Raw genomic sequence first — 23,647 nt, 5'->3', positions numbered from 1 at the left:
CAGTTCTAGGCACTTTAGATAAGTCTGTTCATTTAATCCTCAATCACACTTGGAGGTTAATGCTAACAGTACCCTGTTTTACAGGTAAGGAAACTGAGGCTCAGGCAGACCAAGCTGTTAACTAAACTGGCTTTGAACACTGAACTTCCTGTGCCCCATACCAGTGCATGTTCCAGATGTTCTATGTTGCCCTGCTATGTGCTAAGCATTGTACACTAAGCAAGTATGGATTATCTTGTTGGACCTTCACAGCAACCCTATGAGACAGTTTCTTTTATGACCTCCCCTTTACAGCTGGGGAAACAGAGGCTGAAGAAGGTCAGATAATCTGTCTAAGATTCCAGAGCCATCCCAGTGGCCAAACCTATATAACCTGCCGGCTTCCCATGGAGCTGAGCTACCTCCTATGGTTTGAGAAAGAGCCTGATGAATGTCCTCCTTCCAGTATTTGTTCCTCCCTCACTGCTCCATGATGGAGCACTCCTAGGACCAGAGGACCTCAATGCAATACTGTTCCACCCTGTGTGGCCACTGGAAAACCAGGTCACATCTCTGCAAAGGGGAGTACCTAGGTGTAACTCACAAGCGGTACAAAGATGAAAAGAAGCTGTGTGAGAAAATGCTGCATAAACGGTGAAGTGCTGTAATGGAAGGAAGAGGCAGCACTGTGTGCCCACCACTGTGGTGAATGTGATAAGGAATGCAATAGGCCACAAAAGCAAAAATCAACAAGTGGGACTACATCAAACTAAAAAGCTCCTGCACAGCAAAGGAAACCATCAACAAAATGAAAAGGCAACCGATGGAATGGGAGAAAATATTTGCAAATCATATATGTGATAAGGGGTTAATATCCAAAATATATTAAGAACTCAGACAACTCACTAGCAAGAATAAACAATCCGATTTAAAAATGGACATGGTGGTGGTCCATGGGATGGGCCATTGTAGTAACAACCAGCAACCCGATGCTGCCTGCACTCTGCATCACCCACAGAGTTTCATGCCGGTTACCTCTTACGACACTCAAAGCAGTGCAGTGAGGTAGTGGACTTCATAGGGAAGGGAATAGGCCAGCCGTGGGTAAACTACGGCCCGCGGGCCAGATCCGGCCCGTTTGAAATGAATAAAACTAAAAAAAAAAAGACCGTACCCTTTTATGTAATGATGTTTACTTTGAATTTATATTAGTTCACACAAACACTCCATCCATGCTTTTGTTCCGGCCCTCCGGTCCAGTTTAAGAACCCATTGTGGCCCTCGAGTCAAAAAGTTTGCCCACCCCTGGAATAGGCTCAGAGAGCTCAAGTGACCAGCCCCAAACCGCACAGCTAGATCTCTCTAGAATTTGAACCCAGGCCTCTTATTTGGCCCACTGGACACCAGAGCCTCTTCTGTGGGTGTAGAATAATGTGGGGGCTGGGACCAGGCCTGGGGTCAATTCCTACCTCAGCCTCTACTTAGCAGTGTGCCTTTGACTGTGTTACTAAATTTCACTACTCATCTGTAAAACTCTTGTGTTATAGTTGCTGTATGTCAAGTTCCTGGCAGGCAGTAAGTGTGCTCAGTAAATCATTGGACAAGCAAGCAATGATGGAGTGTTCATTGTCTTCTGAGCTCTGTGTGGAGACACTAAGGAGGGGAGATGATCTTTTCTGTGGGGAAAGGGTGCCTTGGCGCCTTCTTAAGGAATTGTGAAAAGGGGATGGGGCCCACTGTTTGCAGTTTGAATAGAGCCACTTCCTTTCCCTCAGCCTCAATTTTCTTATCTGTATAAAGGGAATAATGGCAACATTGATACCTACCTCACAGGGCTAATAGATGTCAATCAATATCTGATGCAGAGATGTCTCTCCCTGAAGCAGCTTAGAGTCTAGTTGGGGAGACAGGCCCACAACGATCATCCACTATGGGATGCATAATAAAGCACCCCAACTTAGTGTCTTCCAACCATCCCGGAACTTATACGTCAGTAACTATCTGTTTTGCTTAGAAATCTGCTTGTTAGGGACAGTTCTTTTCTGCCCACGTGGCATCAGTTGGAGAGGCTTGACTAAGGCTGGAAGAGTCGTTTTCAGGATGGTCACCAAATGGCCGGTGAGCTGGTGGTGATTGTTTGTTCCTTCCACATGGACCTCTCTGTGGACTTGTTTGGGCTCCTCTCAGCGCGGTGGCTGATTTTCTCCCATCACCATGAAAACAAGGAGGAGCAGGCAGAGCACTTCCCTGGAAGTCAAGGGAGGAGGGTTACAAGAAGGAAGGTTTGGCCAATAACTAAGAAAAGTCAATTAGGAACTGACAAATTCCACTGGGTTGGGCAACTAGATCCTTGGGGGCTTCCCCAGTGAGAGTTCTGGGGGAAGAACTGTATGCCAGCAAGTTGGCAGGAGATCGAGATGAAAGAAGTCCCTGGACACAGACAGCTCTTCCTGAAAGGCTGGCTGAAGAACGAAGGGAAGAGTTGTAGGGAAAAACAGTAGTTTAGGATGAGAAATCTGAGCATATTTATATGCTGAAGAGAAAAGGCCTATGAGAATGACAGCACTGAAAACAGTAGTGGACCAAGGACGAAGAGCAGGAGAGACTGGATGGGGCTTGGAGAAGAGGCAGCACCTCTTCCCTGAGATCAAAGGGACAGAGGCAAGACTGGCAGAAATAAGATATGAATAACAGCTGACATTTATTAAGCATTCACTAAGTTCTATTAAGTGCTTTACATGTTTTAACTCATTTCATCCTCAAAACAACACTGTAAAGTTCTGTTACCAACCCTATTTTACAGACGAGGAAATGAAGGCAGAATTTGTACAGAGGAGTTAGGTAGGAATACCTAAGGGGTCTTCCTCCAGGCAATGAGAAAGAGAGGGCAAGGCGCCACTACCCAAAGGGCAGCCAGCAGCTCCTCCCCAAGAGGAGTTGTGATTGGCTGAGATCTAGGGAGCTGCAGTAGCAGGCTTTGGGTTAGAACAGTGGTTCTCAACCTTCTGGCCCTTTAAATACAGTTCCTCATGTTGTGACCCAACCATAAAATTATTTTCGTTGCTACTTCATAACTGTAATGTTGCTACTGTTATGAATCATAATGTAAATATCTGATTTTCAAGATGGTCTTAGGCGACCCCTGTGAAAGGGTCGTTCGACTGCCAAAGGGGTCGCAACCCACAGGTTGAGAACCGCTGGGTTAGAAGAATCCTTTCCCAGCTATTTTGTGTGTTTTTTAAACAAAAAACGAAAAACAACAGGAAACTTTTATCCCCAAGTTAAACCTAAGGGGCATCCCTAGTAGGTAAAACAGACCAAATCAGAGCTGCATGGGTTGCAGTGTAAGGTTCTATGCCCTGCCCTCCCTCTCCACTTTCCTCTGATCTCAGAGTGTCCCCTGGGGCCGCCTCTGGGGCAGTGGGGCTCTTGAGAACACAGGAGAGAAACACAGGGTACACAAGACCAAAGGCCTTCTCTTCATATGAACATCTGAAGAGCCTGCAGCGTGTTTTCAGGGAAAGGCTCTCTGAAAAGGAGAGGCAGGAACTCTCTCTAGGAGTCTGTAACCTTCTATTCCTTGGGGGCATGGACTAAGTGACCTTTGAAACTCTCCCAAAAGAAAGTGAACAGAGAATGAAAGAAGCAAATCCAGGTAAGTGTGAGGTCCCCACCGAGATTTCAGACTTTGTCAGGACTGAACAATGAGCACTGAGCCAGGTTGTCCTCCCGGACCTGGATACCACCAAGGTGATATTTTCTGTTGCCTTTTGCTCCTGGCTGCTGGAACAGCTGTAATCACCAGCCTTGTTAAAATCTTTCCAAAACTTTTCGTGGAAGACCATGCAGTGGCAGATTCTACCAATGAGCAAAGGTAATCTTCCCTCACAGCCCCCAGGCCTGCCTGGAGGAGGGGGTAGGGACTAGAGAGAAGGACTTGAAGATGACATCCTGGGAGATCTCTGCTGAGTTCCATGGTGGCAAAGACTAATAATATCAGTAATAGTCACAATACGATTTTGCATCTATGAAAGGTTTTATTATGTTTCTCCCAAGGCAGTTTCACAGTCAAAGTCTTACTGAGTCCCCACAACTCAGTGAAAGAAACCAGGCAGGAATAAGAGCCCCATTTACCAAGACTGACCCAACACTCCTGAGGGCCAGCAGTGGTGGAGTGGGGGCGGAGTCCCCATCTCCTCAGCACTGTTACTACTGCACTTTCAGGCCCTGGTCCACATTTTTCCCATTCAGCCATCCCAACCCCTGATTTTCTCATTGTCCTAGTTTCTGGCCTCCTGGACTCCTTTGGCTCAGTTATAAGCCATCTGGTCTCTGAAAATCCGATCTAGCAGTTGGAAGGAAGGGAAAATACAGTGTTTTCCCCTGCTGCTTGGAGGGGGGTTAATAATTAGGTGATCTGGGGAGAAATGGGGGGAGGGAGGTTAGGAAAGAGATTATTCTAAAGCCTCTTGGAGTATCAAGAAGTGAGAAGGGGAAGAAAAAGATTTTGTTTTTTTAAAAATGTCAGTTGTATTAAGGTACAATCCTATCTAATAAAGAGGGAATATGCAAAATGACTGTCACATCATCACAAATGGCAGCGCCCAGTCCCCTCAGCCCCACCGGAGTCCCCAGTCCTTTCAGCCCTGCCGTGGGGGGTGGGGGGGGGTGGCAGGCACACAGTGCACCCAGACCTGCCCTCAGACCCCAATCCACCCAGGGCCGCCTGAGGCGCAGGCAAGCCTCAGATGGCAGCTTCCCAGGGCCACCCAAAGTGCAGGAAAGCCTCAGATGGCAGCTGCCCGGCTGCCCAGGGCTGCCTGAGGCTCAAGTAACCAGGGCTGGCTGAGGCTTGCACTGCTGGCAATGGCAGCAGCAGAGGTGTGACGGGGGCTTTGCCTTCCCCTGATCACTGGGTCACCTCATGCCCCTGAGGGCTCCCAGACTGTGAGAGGGGGCAGGATGGGCTGAGGGACCCCCCCCTCCAGTGCATGAATTTTCATGCACCGGGCCTCTAGTTATATATAATAAAATTTACCCATTTTAAGTATATAGTTTGATAAGTTTTGACAAATGTCTACAGTTGTGTAACTATGATCTCAATCAAGTGATAGAAACTTTCCATTACCCCAAATGACCCTTCTTCCCTTTTGTAGTTTGACTCCCCCCCTTACACCAATAAAACTGATCTGCTTTCTATCACTATAGTTTTTTCTATTTTAGAATGTCCTCTAAATGGAATCATACAGTGTGTAGACTTTTGTGTCTAGCTTCCTTCACTTAGTGTAACGCTTTTGAAATTCATCCATGTTGATGCATGCATGTGTAGCTCATCCCTTTTTATTGCTTACTAGTATTCCATTGTATAGATGTACTACAATTTTATCCATTTACCAATTAATGTTGTTGTTTTATAACATCAATCTTTATTTTGTTGATACTAATTCTTCTGCATCCATTTAGAATACAATATCCTTATGTGTGCAGGATATATCACTAATTTACAGACAATGCTTGGTGTGCATAAATGTTTGTGCACTCCTTGTATTAACTCAGAACCAGCTACCTCTCACTCCTACTCTCCTGGCAGGGCTCAGGTGCTCACAAGGTGGGAACCACTCATTTCAGTCATACAACTCAAGAAACAAATATTCAAACCAAAGCATTGAGGTTTAACTTCTTAATTTTATTTTATTTTATTGTGGTAGGAACACTTAACACAAGATCTTCCCTCTTAACAAACTTTAAGTGTACAATACAGTATTGTTAACTACAGACACAATGTTGTACAGCAGATCTCGAGAACTTCGTCTTGCATAGCTGAAAGTTTATGCCCATTGATTAGCAGTTTCCCATTTTCCCCTCTCCCCTAGTCCCTGGTAACTGGCATACTAGTCTTTGATTCTATAAGTATGACTATTTTAGATACTTCATATCAGTAGGATAATGTAGTATTTGTCCTTCTGTGACTGGTTTATTTTGCTTAGTATGTCTTCAGATTTTATCCATATGATGACATATTGGAGAATTTCCATTTTTAAGGCTGAATAATATTCTATTGAATGCATATACTTTTTAAAAATTAATTCATCCATCAATGGACATTTAGGTTGTTTGTGAATCTTGGCTATTGTTAACAGTGGTGCAATGATCCTGAAATGCTAATATCTTTTCGAGATCCTGATTTCAGTTCTTTTAAATAAAAGAACCATACTGTTTTCCATAGCACCATTTTGCATTCCCAGCAACAGTGTACAAGGGTTCCAGTTTCTCCACATCCTTGCCAACACTTGTTGTCTTTTATTTGTTTATTTTCATAATAGTCATCCTAACAGGTATGAGGTAATATCTTATTGTGGTTTTGATTTGCATTGCCCTGATGAGCAGTGACTTTGAGCATATTTTCATATACCCGTTGATCATGTATATGTCTTCTTTGGAGAAATGTTTACTTGAGTCTTTAGGTCATCTATAGATATAAAAACCTAAGTGACCATTCGACCATTTGGCTGGTAGCTATGATGTGCACTGACCACCAGGGGTCAGACGCTCAATGCACAGGCATGGAAACATGGAACAGACTGATGAATCTCAGGGGCAAGAGGGGAGTGAGGAGGGGAGGAAGAGATTAACCAAAGATCTTATATGCATCCTAGAGGCCCAGTGCGTGGATTCGTGCACCAGTGGGGTCCCTCAACCTGGCCTTCAGGGATCAGGCTGAAACTGGCAGTCCAACATCCCCCGAGGGGCCCTGGATTGTGAGAGGGTGCAGGCCAGGCTGAGAGACCCTGGGCCTCTAGTGTAAAATAATAGTGAATGTCAACAATAATTGAAAAATGAAATTTAAGAAAGAATTATTTATTTTTCTTAAGAGTGTCTTTCAAAAAGAAAATTTTTAAAATTTTTGATGAAGTCTAATTTATGGATTTTTTCTTTTATGGTTTGTGCTTTTCATTTCCTACCTAGGAAATCTCTGCATATTCAAAAGTCCCAGATTTTATTCCATTTTTTTTTAGCAGTTTTATAATTTTATCTGTACGGTTGTTCTTTTGTTGATTTTAGAGAGAGGAAGGGAGAGGGAAAGAGATATAAACATCAATGAGGAGAGAGAATCATTGATGGGCTGCCCCTCCTGCACACCCCCTACTGGGGTATGAGCCCGATCTGCCAGGGAATTGGGGAATCCAACCATGACCTCCTGTTTCATAGGTTGATGCTCAACCACTGAGCCACACCGGCTGGGTTATCTGTTTGTTTGTTTTTAAAATCTATAATCTATTTTGTATTAATTTTTATACATGGGGCAAGGCATGGGTTAAAGTACTTTTTCCCCCCTATGGAGACCCAATTGTTTCAGCACTATCTGTTAAAAAGGTTATATTTTCCTTTCAATTATCTTGGTACTTTTACCAAGAACCAATACAAGTTTTTTTTCTATTTCCAGCCCCTCTATTTGATTCAATCACTCTGCATGTCTGTCCTTATGCCAACACCAAACTGTCTTCATTTTGGTAGCTTCATTGTAAATCTTGAAAGCACACAGTGTGTCCTACAAGTTGTTCTTGTTTTTCAAAGTTGTTCTGTAGATTTACCCTCTCCCCCAACCTTCACCCACCCCCTGTAATAGCAGTGATTTCTGAGGAAATGAGGGTATCTTTTCCTCCTATTCATCATGTTTGGCTAGAGAAGGCTTCTTAGAGGAGGTGAAAAAATTAAGAGAAAGTGGGGGGAAAAGCAACTCAGTCTTCAGGCTCTCCCAGCACTAGTGATGGTGGTACCAGGATGAATGGGGGTGGGGAGGTGACTGGAAATGATTTTCGGTTTCTCCCTTTTACTGGAGTTCAAGACAGCGCCTGTAGAGATATTCCCTGACTGCTTCCTTTCAAAGACTGGGGGTTGATCTGCCTTCTTCTACTTGGTGAAGGGGAGGGTTTGTTGTTGTTTTTAATTCGAAGTTGCCTCACTAGGTCCCTGGCTTTTCCTCCTTGATTCTCCTCCAGGGAATTCCCTTCTCCATCCCTTTGCCAGCTTCACCCAGGCAGGACTGCACACATCATCAGTTCCTCTAAACGACTCAACTGTTCTCATGGCCTTGCAGTGGAATCCTGAGCCTCAGACTAAATATAGATGTGGGAGTTATGGGTGCGCAGCCCCCATAGTTTCCGACTGTCCCTGGCAGAGCTGTAATCAGCTCCTTGCAGCACTGTTTTCTTCCCCTTCCAGCCACCACCTGGCCCTGCAGGTCTCCGCAGCACCACCACTCTCTTGCCAGTTTCCTAGTTAAGAAAAGGGTCCTTTTCTGGCTGAGCCTGAGGTTCCCCTCTGCCTTCAGGTCCACAGTGCCTTCTTTTGAGGACCCTTAACCCCATCTTACTTGGGTGATGCCTGAAGTTCCCTCAGCCAGCTGCTTCTCGCTTTACTCCTCTCCTCCCCAGCCCCACCCCCAGCATGACCAGGGGTAGAACACACATCACTTTCCTCTTTGTGGGTCTGTGCTGCCCCACATTTAGGTTTCACCACATCCACCTACAATCCAGCTATCCCTGAATATTCATCAGTTTGGGACACTTGAGATCGCTAAAACCAGGAAGGACTGGATTCTGCCTAAAAGCATGGGCCCTGGAATTAAGAATCCAAGAAACAAACTTTTGGCCTGGATACCACAAACTTCCCTCTTTCGGAATTTCAAGAGCCAAGAACTCAGAATGGGTCGTGTTTCTTCTTCAGAGGGGCTCTTCCATTGCCTAAATCCTTGGGACCCCTCCAGCTCCAGAATTCCCAAGGGCCACAGCCTTAGGCTGTGAACCCCACAGACTACAATGTGGATGATGCTCCAGAACAGTGGGACATGGGGGCTCTGAGAAAGCCCTTCCCAGTCCCATACTCAGGGGTGAGCTGAGGGTTATATGATTCCAAAGCCTGACTGGGGTTTAGGCTCTCCTACTAACCAGTTGTGTGACCTTGGGCAAGTCACTTACCTCCTCTGAGTCTTGGTTTTCTCAATTGTAAAAAAAAGGGGGGGACTATAAAACATACCCTAAGAGTTGCCATAAGAAATGAAGCGTATGTTGAATGTATAATATTTCATCAGCAGTTCACAAACTCCCTATGCCTCACTTTCCTCATCTGCATAGTGATGAGAATGTTTTGTGAGAATTAACTCAATACATGAAAAGTGCTTAGAATTATATGTGCCATATAGCAAACATAAAGTGGTAAAATACAATTATTAGTCCTGCCAGTGTGGCTCAGTGGTTGAGTGTTGACCTATGAACCAGAAGGTCTGTTTGATTCCAGGTCAGGGCACATGCCCGGGTTGTGGGCTCGATTCGCAATGGGGACAGCATGCAGGAGGCAGCCAAACAATGATATTCTCTCATCATTGATGTTTCTATCTCTCTCTCCCTCTCCATTCCTCTTTGAAATCCATAAAAATATAGAAAAATACACAATTATTAGCATTTTGCTGCCCCACCTTTATCATCTATTTATCTATCTACAAAACTCTAGACTTTGTTTTTATTAGTTTTGTCACTAATACCTTTTCTTGTTCCAGGATTGCATCCAGGGTACCACATGACAGTTGTCATGTCTCCTTAGTTTTCTCTGGTCTGTGACAGTTTGTAGCTTTTTTTGGTTTTCATTAACTTGACAGTTTTGAGGGGTATTGGTCAGATATTTTGTAGAGTGTCCTTAATTTGGTTTGGTCTGATGTTTTTCTCAGTTAGAAACATCAATGTTGCCTCCTGTACTCGCTCTGACTGGGGATGGGACCTCCAAGCTAGGTATGTGCCCTGACTGGTAATCTAACCCACAACCTTCGGGTACACAGGATGGTATTCCAACCAACTGAGCCACACTGGTCAGGGCTCCAATTTTGTTTTTAATGGCAATTAATTCTTTGGGTCCCTTTGTTAGGTTTCTTCTTTAGGATGGAGGGAAGGAGAGTCTGGGAGGCTAAAAGCAATATTCAGTCAACTTAAGCTAAGACTTGCCTAGGTCAGGGCACTTGGACCATGACCTTGGGCAGGAGAGGTGGCCAGACTGGTCAGAGGTGGGCAGAATAGGACTTATAATTCATCATGAACGAAACCCCAAGTGAAGGCAAAAAGGGAGGTTCCACGCCCAGGCTTAGGAGGCTCATGGGACAGGAGGTAGATAGAGGAGAAACTGGAGAAGGGCTGCAGGCAAGCTTCTCCTCTCAGCTAGACTGTCCTGAGGGGCCCCATTAGCACGAACCACAAAAGAGAGTACAACCCCAATAGCACTGCCATCCCAAGCCTGAGGTGTGGACAGACTTGGGGACATCCAGGCTTATGTCACCCATTGCCTGGGCCAACACAGCTGATTCTGGGGACCTGGAAAAACCATCTGGAGCCTGTCTCAGTGCCTGGTCTGAGGAGCAGCTCCCAGCCTGGGAGGATGCTTCTCAGAAATGGGCAGGATCAAACAGCTTGTGACGTGTCTGCATGCGCTCTCTTTCCTGAAATGGGAGTGTGGCGGGTGGTGAACAAGCTGTGCCTCTCTGCCTAGGTTCTCACAGGCTTTTGCCAGATTTCTGAACCTGTTCTGGCGCAGAGGTGCACTTAGTGGTAGGAACTGGGGTGAAGAGGTAGGTTCTCTGCATTAGCTACACACCTGGGTCTACCCCTCCATTGTTTGGCCTCTGAGCCCATCTGCCCTGTCTCCTCCTTCCTCCTTTACCCTTTTCTCATGCCAGGTGGCCCTCAGGGGCTATCACAAGACAATTCTCTAAAGGCTCTGTTTTGCCCCAGAATGCCTGGGCTGGGCGGGAATGGTAGGGTTGACTGGAAGATTGAACTTTGGTCAGGGAACAACTCTAGACAAATCACTTCCCCAACTCTAGGCCTAAGCCTTCTCAATTGTAAAATGTGGGGTCAAATTCAATTATTGTTTCATTGCCCTTTAAAAAAGCTCTATTAGTTATAATAAATATTACTCTATAATTTATAGATTATTCATAATCTATAATCACTAATCTATTAAATTAATAAAAATCCAACATAAAATTGCCCCTGCTTCATTCTGAAGTGACATTAATATTTGTGTTGGTTTCTAACACTTGCTAGTCCTTGTTCAGGTACATATTCAATTTTAATGTATTTATAGTGTAGGGAGCGGCTATAGGGTTAAGCCTCGGACTGACCTGTGGGAGGGCCACAAACAAGTCCCAGCTTGGAGGGCAGAGCCCTCTTAGTGTAATTAAGCTTAACCTCACAGCCCTCCCTAGTTCCTTGTAGGTAGCTAATGGGCTGTGGGAGATGCAGCAAGTGCTGCCAAAACAAGTGAAACTCACAAGAACATTGTAACTATATTGACCACTACCTTGTTTTTCTCTGACTATAAAATAAAGCCTCAGCTTGCCGGCTGGGTTTTTTCTGTGTTCTCATCCAGGCATGGGATATCAGCCGAGCCCCAGCTATATTCTCTTGTCTGTTTTTTCTTTAATCCTTCACCGCCCCTCCTCAGGCTCACGGAACCCTTGGCTGTGCTGGCACGGCACATATAGTAATAGCATAAGTATATTTAACATTTTCAATTAACATTACACTGTTTTTTTTCCTTTTCCTTTTTATACCTACACTCTTTTTCCCCCATTCTAATTTGCTGAGGTAACCAATGCTAATAGCTTAATTATGTATGCACACATATGTGAATATAGCACAATGTATAGAATTTGCATTTGGGGGAGACAGGTTAATATTTAATTTACAAAACTATATAATTTCTCTGCAACTTTCGTTTCTCATTTAGCCATATATTGTGGAAATCACACCAGGCCAAGAGACAGTACATAATTCCATAGTATGGATGAAGCTATCACAGTTTACCCAGCCACCATTCCCTGATTGATTGGGATTCGGGTTATTTCTAGTGGTTTTATTTCTCTCCCCCTCACCCCCTACCCCCAGTCCTGTAAAAATAAGGCTGTCACAACATTTTGTACAAAGATCTTCATAAATTGGTACTTGCTTATCTAGGGTATAAAATTCCAGAGGTGGGATTGCTGGGTCAGAGGATTTTTTATGTTTGCCAGTCTGGGGGATGGGAAATAGCTTCTATGTGTTCGCTTAATTTGCATTGGCCTGTTTACTATAAGGTGGAGCATCTTTCCATATATTCACCAGCTCTTTGGATTTTCTCTTGTGTCAACCGGAATTCATATCCTTTGCCCATTTTTTTTTTTACTGGGTTTGTCTTTGCACTATGAATTTGTGGGAGTTCAAAGTAGGATATTAACGTGCTTTCTGTCACATGTGTTGCAAATATATTTTCCCATTCTGTCATTTTTCTTTTGATTTAATAGGGTATCTTTCTTCATACTAGATGTTTTAATTTGTGTAGTCAGATATGTTTATCTTTTTCTGACTGGCTTTTCAGTTTCCTGTTTTGTTTTAAGCCTCCTTAACACATAGGCTATATTCCTAAGGTTCCTTCTTTATTTTCCCTTGTTTTATTTTCTCATTTAAACATGCAGTCTCTCTGGAATTTATTTTTGTCTAAGGTAGGCTTCAACATTATTTTCTTCCATGAGGATAGCCAGATTTAGCAGCTTCCAGTACAGACTGGGTTTGGACAACGTGTCCTGAAGCTAAAGAAGTTTCAAAATCCCTTTCAGGTGGTCTTTAGGGGCCCTTCCAGGTCTGACATTCTCTGACTCCATAACGCCCAGTACAGCGACTGCTTGCTAAGAGAGAGAAGGCAATGCACAGCATTACTTATGAAAAAGTAATTTCAATATTAAATCCCAAGTTGGCTCAAAGTGGATATTAGAATCACAACATTTTAGAGGCAGAAGGGACCTTGGAAATTAGGTAGTCTAATTGCTCTCAATTCTGGCTGAATTACCTGGGAACCTATAACAAGTCCTGGCGCCTCTCGCCCCCTCCCCCCTGCCCACCCCACCCCCGAGCCAGGCCAGACCAAGTGAGTCAGTCCTTGGGGATAGGGCCCAGGCAGGGGTTGATTTTAAATCCCCTGGTGATTCTAATAAGCAGCCAGGGTTGAGAACCACTTCTCTAGTTCAACTCCCTTATTTCACCAATGAATAAACTGAGACCCAGAAGAGGTGAACTAGGTGTCACACAGCTGGCTAGCTGGCGCTGGAGCCCAGGTCTCTGCTCCTGGATTGCTTTTCCATCCATGTCAAACAAATCCATCAAGCACCATACCTTGGATTTTCAGCTGGCGCCACTAAGATCTCTGTGTGAGTGCTTTGTACCTTTGCATATGATCAGCTTTAAAATGTTTACTGTATGCAATTCTGTACATCGCAGGTGTGTAGACTAGTTCTGCCTTGCCGGACCTTAATGAGGAACAGGGTTATAAAGAACTATGATAATGATAAAAGACAGAGGAAACAAATGGCTCATACAACTGGAGGAGCCTACTGAGGGGATGGGGGTGCAGAAGTAGGAAGAGTTCCCTTGGCAGGAAGTCAGGGGCACTGCAAGCAGGAGGTGGTATTTGAATTGGGCCTCGATGGCGGAGCATCCGTGCTGCACTTCCTTCCCTGGAGCTGTGCTGGCGACCTCAGTGACACAGGGGCAAGGTTTCAGGGCAGAAAGGCCTTGGGGTGAGAGAGCCGTGCTGGGCCCAGCCTGTCCAGGCCGAGCTCTGACCTTCTTCCTCTGCTCTGCCCTCAGGAATGAGACCGTGCTGCACCAGTTCTGCTGCCCAGCCGCCGATGCCGAGCAGAAGCCGTCCTGCGCAGACCCGGCCTCCCAAAGGTGGGAAGTCATTGGTGGATGGTCCTCCCCTCCCCACCCCACAGTCCTTCCCCTCGGAGCAAAGCACACACCACTGCACCATTTGGCCTCTTCCTTGAGTCTTGTGCTGTTGCTTGTTTGTTTTTACCTCCTTCCTCATACTTCCATTTCTCTTTGCTTCCTCTGGACCCCAGATGAGCCATTCCCAACTTTTGAGGTCATTATGCCCTTTCCTATACTGCTCCCCTCTAAGTGACCCGTGTAAAATACATTTTTAAACATCAAGGGAAATGAATGTGGCTGTAATTACAGAGCACAGTAGGATGCTGGCACTCAGTAGTTGTTCAATGAGAGGGCCCATCTTTCCTCTTATATCAAATATTTCCATTTGTCTTCCTGATTTTTCTCCTTCCATAACGACGACAAGATGACTGACTTTAATTTCAGGGATTTTTCAACCTTTGATGAGTTAGCTAACAACTTGGGAAGGACGGGGAGTAGTGAAAAGTCAAGATTTGGTGTCACTGTCCCAGGCTTTCTCCTTCATCTTGTTTTGAGTTATTCATACGCCCTCTTTCTTCCTGTCTCCTTCCCCTGTGTTCTCTCTCCATCATGCTTTCATCTTTCTCCTCCCACATTCATCTATCTGGCTGCCCTGCTGCTCCTCCATTCCCGTCTTTTCCACCCACATCAATTTCCGCTCCCTCTCATCTTGATGTGTGTGCTGTCAGTCTCTGTCCCTTATCCCACTTCATTTCCTTCTCTTTTCCACCAATTTTTCTGTCTCACAGTTCTGCACATTTCTCTTGTTCTTTACTTCACTCAGTCATGATCCTTCGATTTGGGACAAAAATTTCCCCCATGTATAGTCTCCTGTTGTCAGAATGAATTTGGGCAAGTGACTTAACTCCCCTGGGCCTCAGTTTCCACATCAGTATAATGAAGGGGTTGGTCTGTCTAGAACATGGCACTTACATGTAACCTCACTGAGCTGCTCGCCTGCTTAGGAGAACAAGACCAGGCAGGTGTTATAACCGCTGTCTTACCTGAGAGGCGAGTGAGCTCAGAGACTCAAGGGACTGGCCCGCAGTCACACAGCCAGGAAGTATCGAAGCCCAGATGCACCCTTACGGCGTTTGACTCCCTGCTCGCCACTTCCAGGCTTAAGATTTAACAATCCCATAATCGTTCCCTTTCTTCCTTGGAAAATAACTAGATGATAATCAGAGATTATGGCTGTCAAGCTAAGGACAGAAAATGACCGCCTGGAAGGTGTTACTACTCATTTCCCTTAAAGAAATTAGAGGGGCTGGGCATGAGGCAGGACACTGAGGAGGGAACTATGGCAGTGGGGCCACCTCCAGACCATTCAGTCCGGGGCTTCAGGAGGCATGTGTTCCCTGCAGCCGACCACGTTAGAGGACGGAAGGCAAAGGGAAGGACCAGGCCCTGTGCCATGCCCTGGGTGGTCTGTGCCACGTTCTGTGCCGGGACACAAGGAGCTCCCCATCTAGTGGGACATCGCGATGCCTCGAAATGGGAAATGGCTCACCTGGAAACTGGAAGGAAGAAGAGAAATGGGAGAATGAGAAAGTGGAAAGGAGAGAGGACAGAGGGTGGAGTGGTGTGAGGGTGGTCTGGGAAGAAAGAGATAGGGAGCCCTGGCTCCTTCCATGAGCTGTCACTGTTCAGACACGCGGCTGAGTCTTCTTCCTAAAAGATGTCCTCCCTGGCAGCGAAGGAGAAGCAAGGAAAGCTGTGTAGTCTGCCTCCCACCCCCTCAGTCCAACTCATTTCAGTGGACAGGCAATTGCTGCTCCCTGAGCACCGGGCATTGGTGAGGATGGGTAACTGTTTACCCTCACAATGTCAGCGCCAGGGGCCCCAGCAACAGAAATCTTCCCTTGAGTTTTCCTTGGTCCTTCCTCTCTCTTGCACTCACCCCTCCCACTCTTTCACGTGCTAACACTCTTCTGCTGGACCCACCCTGCGGTCTGGCTCCTGGTAGGAAGGGGTGGGAGAGAGGCCGGTGTATGTGGAGGCAGGGAAGGGTGCTGCCCCTATGGGACCTGGGCTCCAAGGGAATCGGGTTCTTCTCCAAGATTTGGGGTGAGATGGTAGGAAACCTATTGAAGGGCAGGCCCCAAGGTTGGGTGGAGGTGCTCTAAGGAGGGAGGGAGGTGGGTGGAAGGTTCAGGGAGGGGCTTGTAAGTGCTGCCTATGGCAGCCCTCCCCTCGGGGTGGGGCAGGGAGGCTTGCACCCAAGTTGGTCCAGCTGTTGTCTGTCTCCGTTCCCAGGTATTCCAAGTTGTCTTGTCTGTCTGGTTTGTAGTTTCCTAGAGTGTGTTTCTGTCTGTCTGTCTCTCTGATGACAGTTTCTCGGCTTCTCTGGAAGAAGGCTACCTCCATGTTTTCTGACAGTGTATGTGTCAGTCAATCTGTCTATTCTTGGATTCTTGGGAGAATTGCATCCTGAGATAAATTTTCTCCCATCAGACTCCCAACATCCCTGCTCCCAACCCTATCCATGACTCCTTCACAGTTCTGAATGCGTCCCGCCTCCAGTGTAGCTCAAGCTCCCCCACTCCCACCATCACCCCTTGAGTTTCTCTACAAGGAAGTAGAGGTCAGAGAACAGGCTGAGGGCCAGCTCAGGGTGGGCGGGTCACAGAGCCTCCAAGACAAGCCAGGCTCCTCCCCACTGGTCAGTCTGGTTTCCCACCAGCTCAGCCAGCCTCAAGCTCCTCCGAGAATTTCTAGGAATTTGCCAGTTGATCTCTACAGAGGGCACCAATATAAGGAACCCAAACCAATCATCAGATCTAGGGTCATTGGGGCCTTTCTTGTGTGACCTCAGAGCTGGCCACAGAGACCCCCTCACCTTCTTCCTCTGTACTCTGACGCCAGTGGTGACCAAGGCCAGCACAAGTGTGAGGGGGTGCCTGTCCCCTCCCTGCATCCACCCCAAGCTGTGGGACTGAGCAAGAATCCCTTTCTATGAGCCACTGGGCTCATGCCCTGGGGGCTGCAGTGGCAGCTGATCTGTGTAAGCCTATCACCCACAGCAGATCCTCGGTAGAGAGGAGCTGCTGCGGCCGCCTGAGGCAAACCCTCAGCCCAGGGGAGAGCCCCAGGGCCCCATAGATCCTCACTTCCTTCCAAAGAGGGGGTTGCTCCAGCCTCTTAGTGTGTGCTAGCACAGCCTCCCCCGCCACCTGTAGAGCAGCCTTTGGGGGATGGGCTCAGGAGAAATCTCTCTGGGGACCTGGAGCCTGCCAGGAGGTGATGCTTCAAGAAGTGGGAAGAGCAAGTCCGGCAGCTGCTGTCTCACAAAGGGGATGCTGAGTGGTAGGCATTGTGTCCTGGGTACAATGGAACAGTTATGGGGCCGGCACAGAGTTATCATGGGCTCCATTGTGCTTAGGCACACACATCCCTAGGCAACAGCTTGTGCTTACTAGGGTAATAGGCCCTCAGGTGAGAACTGGGCCCAGAGCCAGCCAGGGGGCAGCAGGCCGTGCCAGCCTCTTTCATCCCCCTTCCCAGCTCCTTCCCGCTGCTAGCTGACGGCAAGGCTTTATTCTGGGGAATTGAATAGACTAGTAATTGCAGCCCTACTTTTTATGGGGAGGGGGGGCTCCCTCTCAGGCTCTCGGTGACATTTGGAACAACGACCCTGGCGCTGGGCAGCTGCCTCCCGGCATCTAGCCCATTTGTCTCCGTGGGTGGCAATGAGGCAAGACGAGGAAGACTGGCTTCTATGAGGTCAATTTCGGGAGGCTGGAGGGGTGGAGGTCAGAGAGAGGAGGTGCTAGGGAGGAAACAGAACAACCCCCAGCCCTGGGGACGAGGAGGGGATAGGAGTGTGGATGATGGCATTCTGGGCCCCAGCAAACGAACTGACTCACCCCAATATTTGGGCCTTCCTTCTCAACCACCCTGTCCTGTTCCAGGATGGAAGAGAGACTCACATTTATTCAACACAATATTTATTGGACATGCCAGGGTTGTTGCACTGAGCACGCTCAATATTTTGTCTCACCGAATTCTTTGAGATACTGCTACTCCCATTGACAGATAGGGAATCTGGGAAGGAGAGAAGTTCGGTACCTTGATAGAGGGACCACTGCGAATCAGCCTGGAGCTGGAAGGTGAGCCCAGGTCTAACTCCAAAACGTAACCTCTTTGCACAGAGCTGCTGCTAGGATTTTTTTATTGAATAGCATAGGAGAAGTTCGAGACATTTCATTAAGTCCTAAATAACATTTATTTTCTCTGATTACAAGTTACACACTTGCTAGTTGTTGGATATGTGGAAAATACAGGAACATAAAGAAAATAAAAATTGAATACAGTCAGATAGAATTAACCACTGTCAATATGTTAGTGCACAAGCTTCTGGGGTTTTATTTTTCTCTGTACTGGGTTTTTCATGTGCCCCCGTTAAAAAATAAGGATACTGTGGCCTGCATGTCCCACTGACAGCATACATTCATTGAGAAAGCCTCCTGCCCTAACCAGAACCTCCTGGTGCCTCCACTCCTCTTGTCTGTCACCTGCTAACCAGCCCGAAGAGTGTGAGCGGCAGAGGCTGAGGCCCCTGAGGAAGGGACACCCTTCCAAGGATGGCTGTCACGGGGAGCCCTGTGTTAGCTGGCGCTGTCCTGTGCATCCGGGGACTTCCCTCTCTCCCCAGCCTGCCTGAGACATGATCAATAGACCCTCCAAGTTTACTCAGCCTTTATGGAGCAATTAAATTCTCAGTCAATACAGTTTAGTCTTCAAACCGCTGGGCTTGGGAGCTTTGGTGTCAGTGCCTACTCTGTTTGTCACGTCCGAGGCTCAGAGGCTGCTGGGAAACCTGCCCACCCACCAGTAGGAGGGGGTGGGTCGTTCTGAGGCTGCAGAATTGTGTGCTCCCAGTCCCTAGAGGCACAGAGAAGCCTCAGCTTCCCTCCCAAGCCCTGGGGTGAGGGTTTGCTGGGGGCAGGCCAGTCGTTAGTTCCCAGAAGCCTTTGCAAGCGTTGGGATCATGGGACCTGACCCAGGGCTGTAAACCTTTCCATGCCCTGCCCTGGAGTGGGGCGCCTGCCTGCTTGGCCCATGTGGGACTCTGGAGACTGAGGACTCTGTCTGGTGTGGGACACAGCAGGGCTAGGGGAGGGGCTGCTCCTTCTTATTTGGGCTTTTTGAGCAAATGTGCTCGCCAGTCTTCTGAGGATCTCGTGTAGTTAAGCAGAGTCCACCTTGGCTGGGCTCCTTACCTGCGGGTGCCACACAAGATGGCAGAATTTGATCCGAGACCTAGTGAAATCTGTCCCCCAGGGAACTGTGTGGCCTGTCACTTCACCTCCCATGCCTTTTGCTCCAGCTGTGTCTTCCCTGCCAGACTCAGTAGGCACAAAAACAAGAGATGTCAAAACACTGTGATGCCTTGCAGTGGGCACCCACACTACGTCCAGCAAGTGTTCGGGAAGCTTTGTCTTGTCATGATGTTTGACCTTTTGTTCAGAGGACTTTCCTCAGCCGGGCTGTGAAACTCGTGTTCGGAGTCAAGTACTTGTCCAGCCAATTTCCTTGTGTATCTTCCCTCCCAGGCCTTGAGCCTTCCTCTACAACTGGTCTCCTTATGAGGCCTAGGCTGCCACCGGAGGGTACTTAGGAAACTATGAGGCTGAGCAGAGGGCTACACCGTGTGAGTGAGGCTAGGTCGGGGCCCACCTTCAAAGAGCTGCTAGTGAGGACAGACAACTTCCTGTCAGCGGCATTTGGAGATGATCGGAGAATTCCTCCCACTAGTTGTATTTTGTGTCCCTCACCCGTGGGAGAGGGAAGGAGAATACAAGCTGTCATTTAGTGAGCACTTGCTTAGGTGCGGCACACGTATTATGTCGGTCTCACTAAAAGCTTATAAAATGTTATTATTATTCCCATGTTAGAAACAAAGAGACTGAGGATCAGAGATAATGAATGACTTATCCAAGGTCCATACGTCTGGTAAATGGCAGAGTGAAGATTTGAGCCAAGCATCTGTTGCAGCTTCTACACTGGAGTCAGATAACCAAAGGGAGGTGTTTTAAAAAGACAAAGGGAGGTGTTTTTAGGCACAGGAAGTGAACGTGTGGCTGGGGCGTGAACAGCTGGCTCCCGCTTCCCAGCCGCAGGAAGCAGGCTGCTCGGGGCCAGCTCCTTGAGAGAACTTGGCTTGTCGTCAAGAGTTGAGAAGGCCTGGCCTTTCTTTCCTGCCCGTCCACCCTGTGCATGAGGCTGTTTTCGGACTCCAGGCAAATTAGGTAAACACGTCAGAGCAATCAGACTGAGGAGAGAGATGACCCAGATGACATTTTTAGGGATAAAAAAGCTCTAGACTTTATTATTTAAAGAAATAGACATAACTAAAGATAACGCTTCCAGAACAACAAAGTGAAATATACCACAAGGAATGTCTGGGTATCTCTGTTCAGTCAGCCTTCATTAATGTAGAGTTTTGAACAATTTTCTGGGAAAGGAATTCTTGTTTCATTAGCCGAAAACTTCCTGTTTGAGTTTTGTGGCTATGTATGTTTCTCTCTTTCCCAGAGAATCACTTCTCTTCGCAGGCCTAGAGATTTTTCACCATCTCCTGTGCTTTTCTTGTCTTGCTTTTCTCCTCCGAAAGGGCATCTTTACTTATTCATTTAACCAATACTATGAATTTACTTTACTTTTAACCAATACTATGACCATGAACATAATTTATAATTCCAATAAGTGTTTCTGATGTATGAAAAAAAGGGTTTAAATTTGTTTTATAAAATAAAAAAAAAGAGGAAATAATCTTGATCTATAGCAAGAGTGATTTAATCACACCAGGCATCCTGGAAGACGTCACTGCCTCTCAGGGGCCTTGGAACGGCTTAAGAAAGGAGATTTTCAGAGATTTCGTTTGTGACAATTAAAAAGCAAAACGGGGAAGACAGCTGTGTCTGAGGGAAGACTGGCATGTGTTGTTGTCTCCGGCAAGGACAGGTGCCAGCGGGAGCAAAGAGAAGCGTCTGTTCATTTAGAAGCTCAGGATGTCATGGCTGGAAGCAAGCCAAGGCGAGCAGCGGCCTCTATTGAACAGAGGAGACCGAGGACCCGAGAAAGGTGCCTTGCCCCAGGTCTCACAGCCGGTCAAGTGCAGAACGAGGTAGAAGTCCTGATGAAGCTGGGGCTTTGCACCACCTCACTTAGGCCAGGAACTCCCCTTCCCTGTGCCTCAGTGTCCTCAGCTATGACATGATGGGGGGAGGGGGGCTGTCTAAGCCCCAAGGCCCCTCTGGCAGCGATTCCATAAGAAGGCACTGTGCCCAGGCCAAGGATGAGACATACACAGGGGGAGACCAGGAACATCCACAAGCAAAACAAAGGGCAAGTGATAGGACACAGACAATAGACCCAAGAGGCAGATGAGAAAGGCAGCGTGCAGACTAGGATGAGCACACGTGAGAAAAAAGCCTTGGATAGGCTTTTCATTTCTCTGTTTCACTTATTGTTAAAACACAAAAAGAAATTTTAAAAAAGGAGAACAACCTCACCTCACTCATAACCTACAGTCCTTGTACAAGCACCTCCTCTCATTCCCCCTGTTCTCCACACATTTGAGCGCTGCAGTCTGGACGATGTGCCCCCAGAATGCCACAGGGAGAGCATGGTACCCCCTCAGCCCTCCCCACCCCGGTGCTGGCGGCTTCAGCATTGGTCCTAGACCCAGGTGCACTCTGTTCACTCCCAGGGCAGAAACGATGGGGATGAAGGAGGCTGAAGTGCACAGTCAGCATGACCTTAACACTCCAAGGACAGAGGACTGAGCACCAGAAGATTTCCACAGATTCTCCCTTCTAGGTTGGAAAGGAAGAGAGGTGAGGAGGTGGTAAAGGAGTGCCCTGGGCTATGAGACCAATTCAGAACGACTTCAAGGAAGCACTAGAATGTGGAGCAGCTGAGAACATAAGACAGAGCAACTCAAATCCCAGTTTACTTATCTGTAAAATGGGGCTCACAATACCACTTACCTCTTAGGGTGGTTGGGAGAGTTCAATGAGATGATGCATGGCAAGGTATCTGGCATATAGTCAGCACGCAGTAAATGCTAGCTATTTTAAAGCTGGATTTTCAAGAGCAGAGAGGAGGAAGTCAGTTAAGATCTAGGAGTCCCAGGAGAAGGGGTCTAGAAACTCAATTTAGAGAGAATGGCTTGAGTACTTCAGGGCGTGGGAACCTAGTGGCAGAGCCCCTGGTATGGCAAGCAGCAACGGATATACTACCTTGCAGTTGTTTGGGGTCATTGAGCCACACCCTTCACGGAGAGGGTTCATTCCGTCTTTGGATGGCGGGCAATGGGCATGGACGAGGAGGAGGAAGCAGTCTCAGATGTTTCTATTCAAACCCAGCCCAGGAAAGATAGCGTGTTTAGCTGGAAAGAGCCCAATATCAGAGAGAGAAAGCGGCTCTCAGAACTAAGGAACTAATTGGGGGGAGAGACCAGAGAAGCTAATGGCCCAGATGAATGCCAATCGAGCAGGGCCACGGCTGGGAAAAGAGCTTTTCTAGACGTCAGGGCAGGAGAGGAAATGATTTCTCCCTGCACAAGGCTGTCACAGTGCGGGCTGGGATGAGATTAAGAGCAGAGGCACCTTTATCAGGAAAATCTTCTTGCCAGTTTGACTGTGTTCTCCTAAGAGAAGGAGGCCGTTTAACCCCTCAGGGAGAGGTTTATGGTCTGGCCCTGACGCCTGCCCTGCCTGTGGAGGGCTCCCCAAGCTGGGATTTCTGGGGCTTCTTCCCAAAGCCAGTGTGTCCTGCAGTGTCCCTTTCTCCTAAACACTTTTGAAACCCACAGACGTGGGAAATAGCAGGGCCATTCTCATACTGTAAGCTGTGAGTAGTTTCTACTGCAGCAAGGAAGACAGAAGCTAGACATTAGGAAGGACTTCGAGTAGGAAAGGTGAAGATAAGGAAGGTAACTGTAGGGAAACAGATAGGAATCTTGCTACATGGGAACTTAATGAATGTCCAGAGCTATACCCTACGCTACAGGTAATTCTGCCATTTCTGTCTCTTGTGTCCTGTTTTGGCAAGCACACACCTGACTGCCATAAGCACCTGTGGGCCATCCGAGACCCTTTCCCCTGGCACGTAGTGAAATTGAGCCTGTGAGGAGCTGGAAGGATATCCTTCCCTGGAAATGGCTCAGGGCCAAAGAAACATCTACTCTGGGGTGAGGTAGGACTGATCTGGGTTGCACAGGAGGAGGGTGAAGTGAAGGGACTTTAGGTCTCATGCCCTGCCTCTGGGTTGGGCTGTATGCACACATGATTTGTGTAGGTCAGCATCACAGGGTTCTATGACAGATTCAAGAAGGACAAGACCAGGTCTTTGATCTCCAGGGAGCAATTGCCCGTGAGCCAGGAGGTGGGGAAGCACAACTGGCCCAGATTAGGGTAGGAAACCTACCTTTACTGAGCATCAAATTGGTACCAGAGGCTTAATGGACATTATTTTGCTAACTCTCCCAGCAAAATCATGTGGCAAGCATCTTACCTTCACACATGAGGAAACAGGCTCCGAGAAGTTAAGGAACTAGCCCAATGCCACACCGATAGGGAGTGGCCAGGTTTTAACCACAGTGGGTCTGTCTGGTTCTCAGTCTCATCTCGTTACACTCTGCTGCCTCTCAGCCCTTACTGCCTTCTGGTGAGCTCCTCTTGGCATCATCTCTAGCTCAGAGCTCCAGTAATTACACCATAGAGAAAAGTCCAGTACTTCTCCATTTAAAGAATTCTAGCACAAAACACCAAGAACATAAAAAATGATAGTTCAAGTTAAAGGACTGTTTTTTATTCTGAAATTACATCCTTCCTACTTTTCATATTCTTTTATAATATATATAATATTACTAGAGGCCTGGTGCATGG

At 47.2% G+C, this 23,647-nt stretch overlaps 1 protein-coding gene across 1 annotated transcript in view; it reads left to right on the top strand.

Moving 5' to 3' along the window:
* IQSEC3 (IQ motif and Sec7 domain 3) overlaps window positions 1–23,647 on the top strand; it is a 71,112-nt gene that overhangs the window by 21,879 nt on the left and 25,586 nt on the right. The window contains exon 2 of the mRNA XM_006092136.3: window positions 13,647–13,730. Coding sequence (XP_006092198.1) covers window positions 13,647–13,730 — 84 coding nt within the window. The remainder of the gene's footprint in view (window positions 1–13,646; window positions 13,731–23,647) is intronic.

Source organism: Myotis lucifugus, unplaced genomic scaffold, assembly GCF_000147115.1.
Source record: "Myotis lucifugus unplaced genomic scaffold, Myoluc2.0 scaffold_98, whole genome shotgun sequence".
Lineage (NCBI taxonomy): Eukaryota > Metazoa > Chordata > Mammalia > Chiroptera > Vespertilionidae > Myotis > Myotis lucifugus.
Note: the sequence above shows the minus strand (reverse complement) of the source record. Positions and strands in the feature narration are given on the sequence as shown.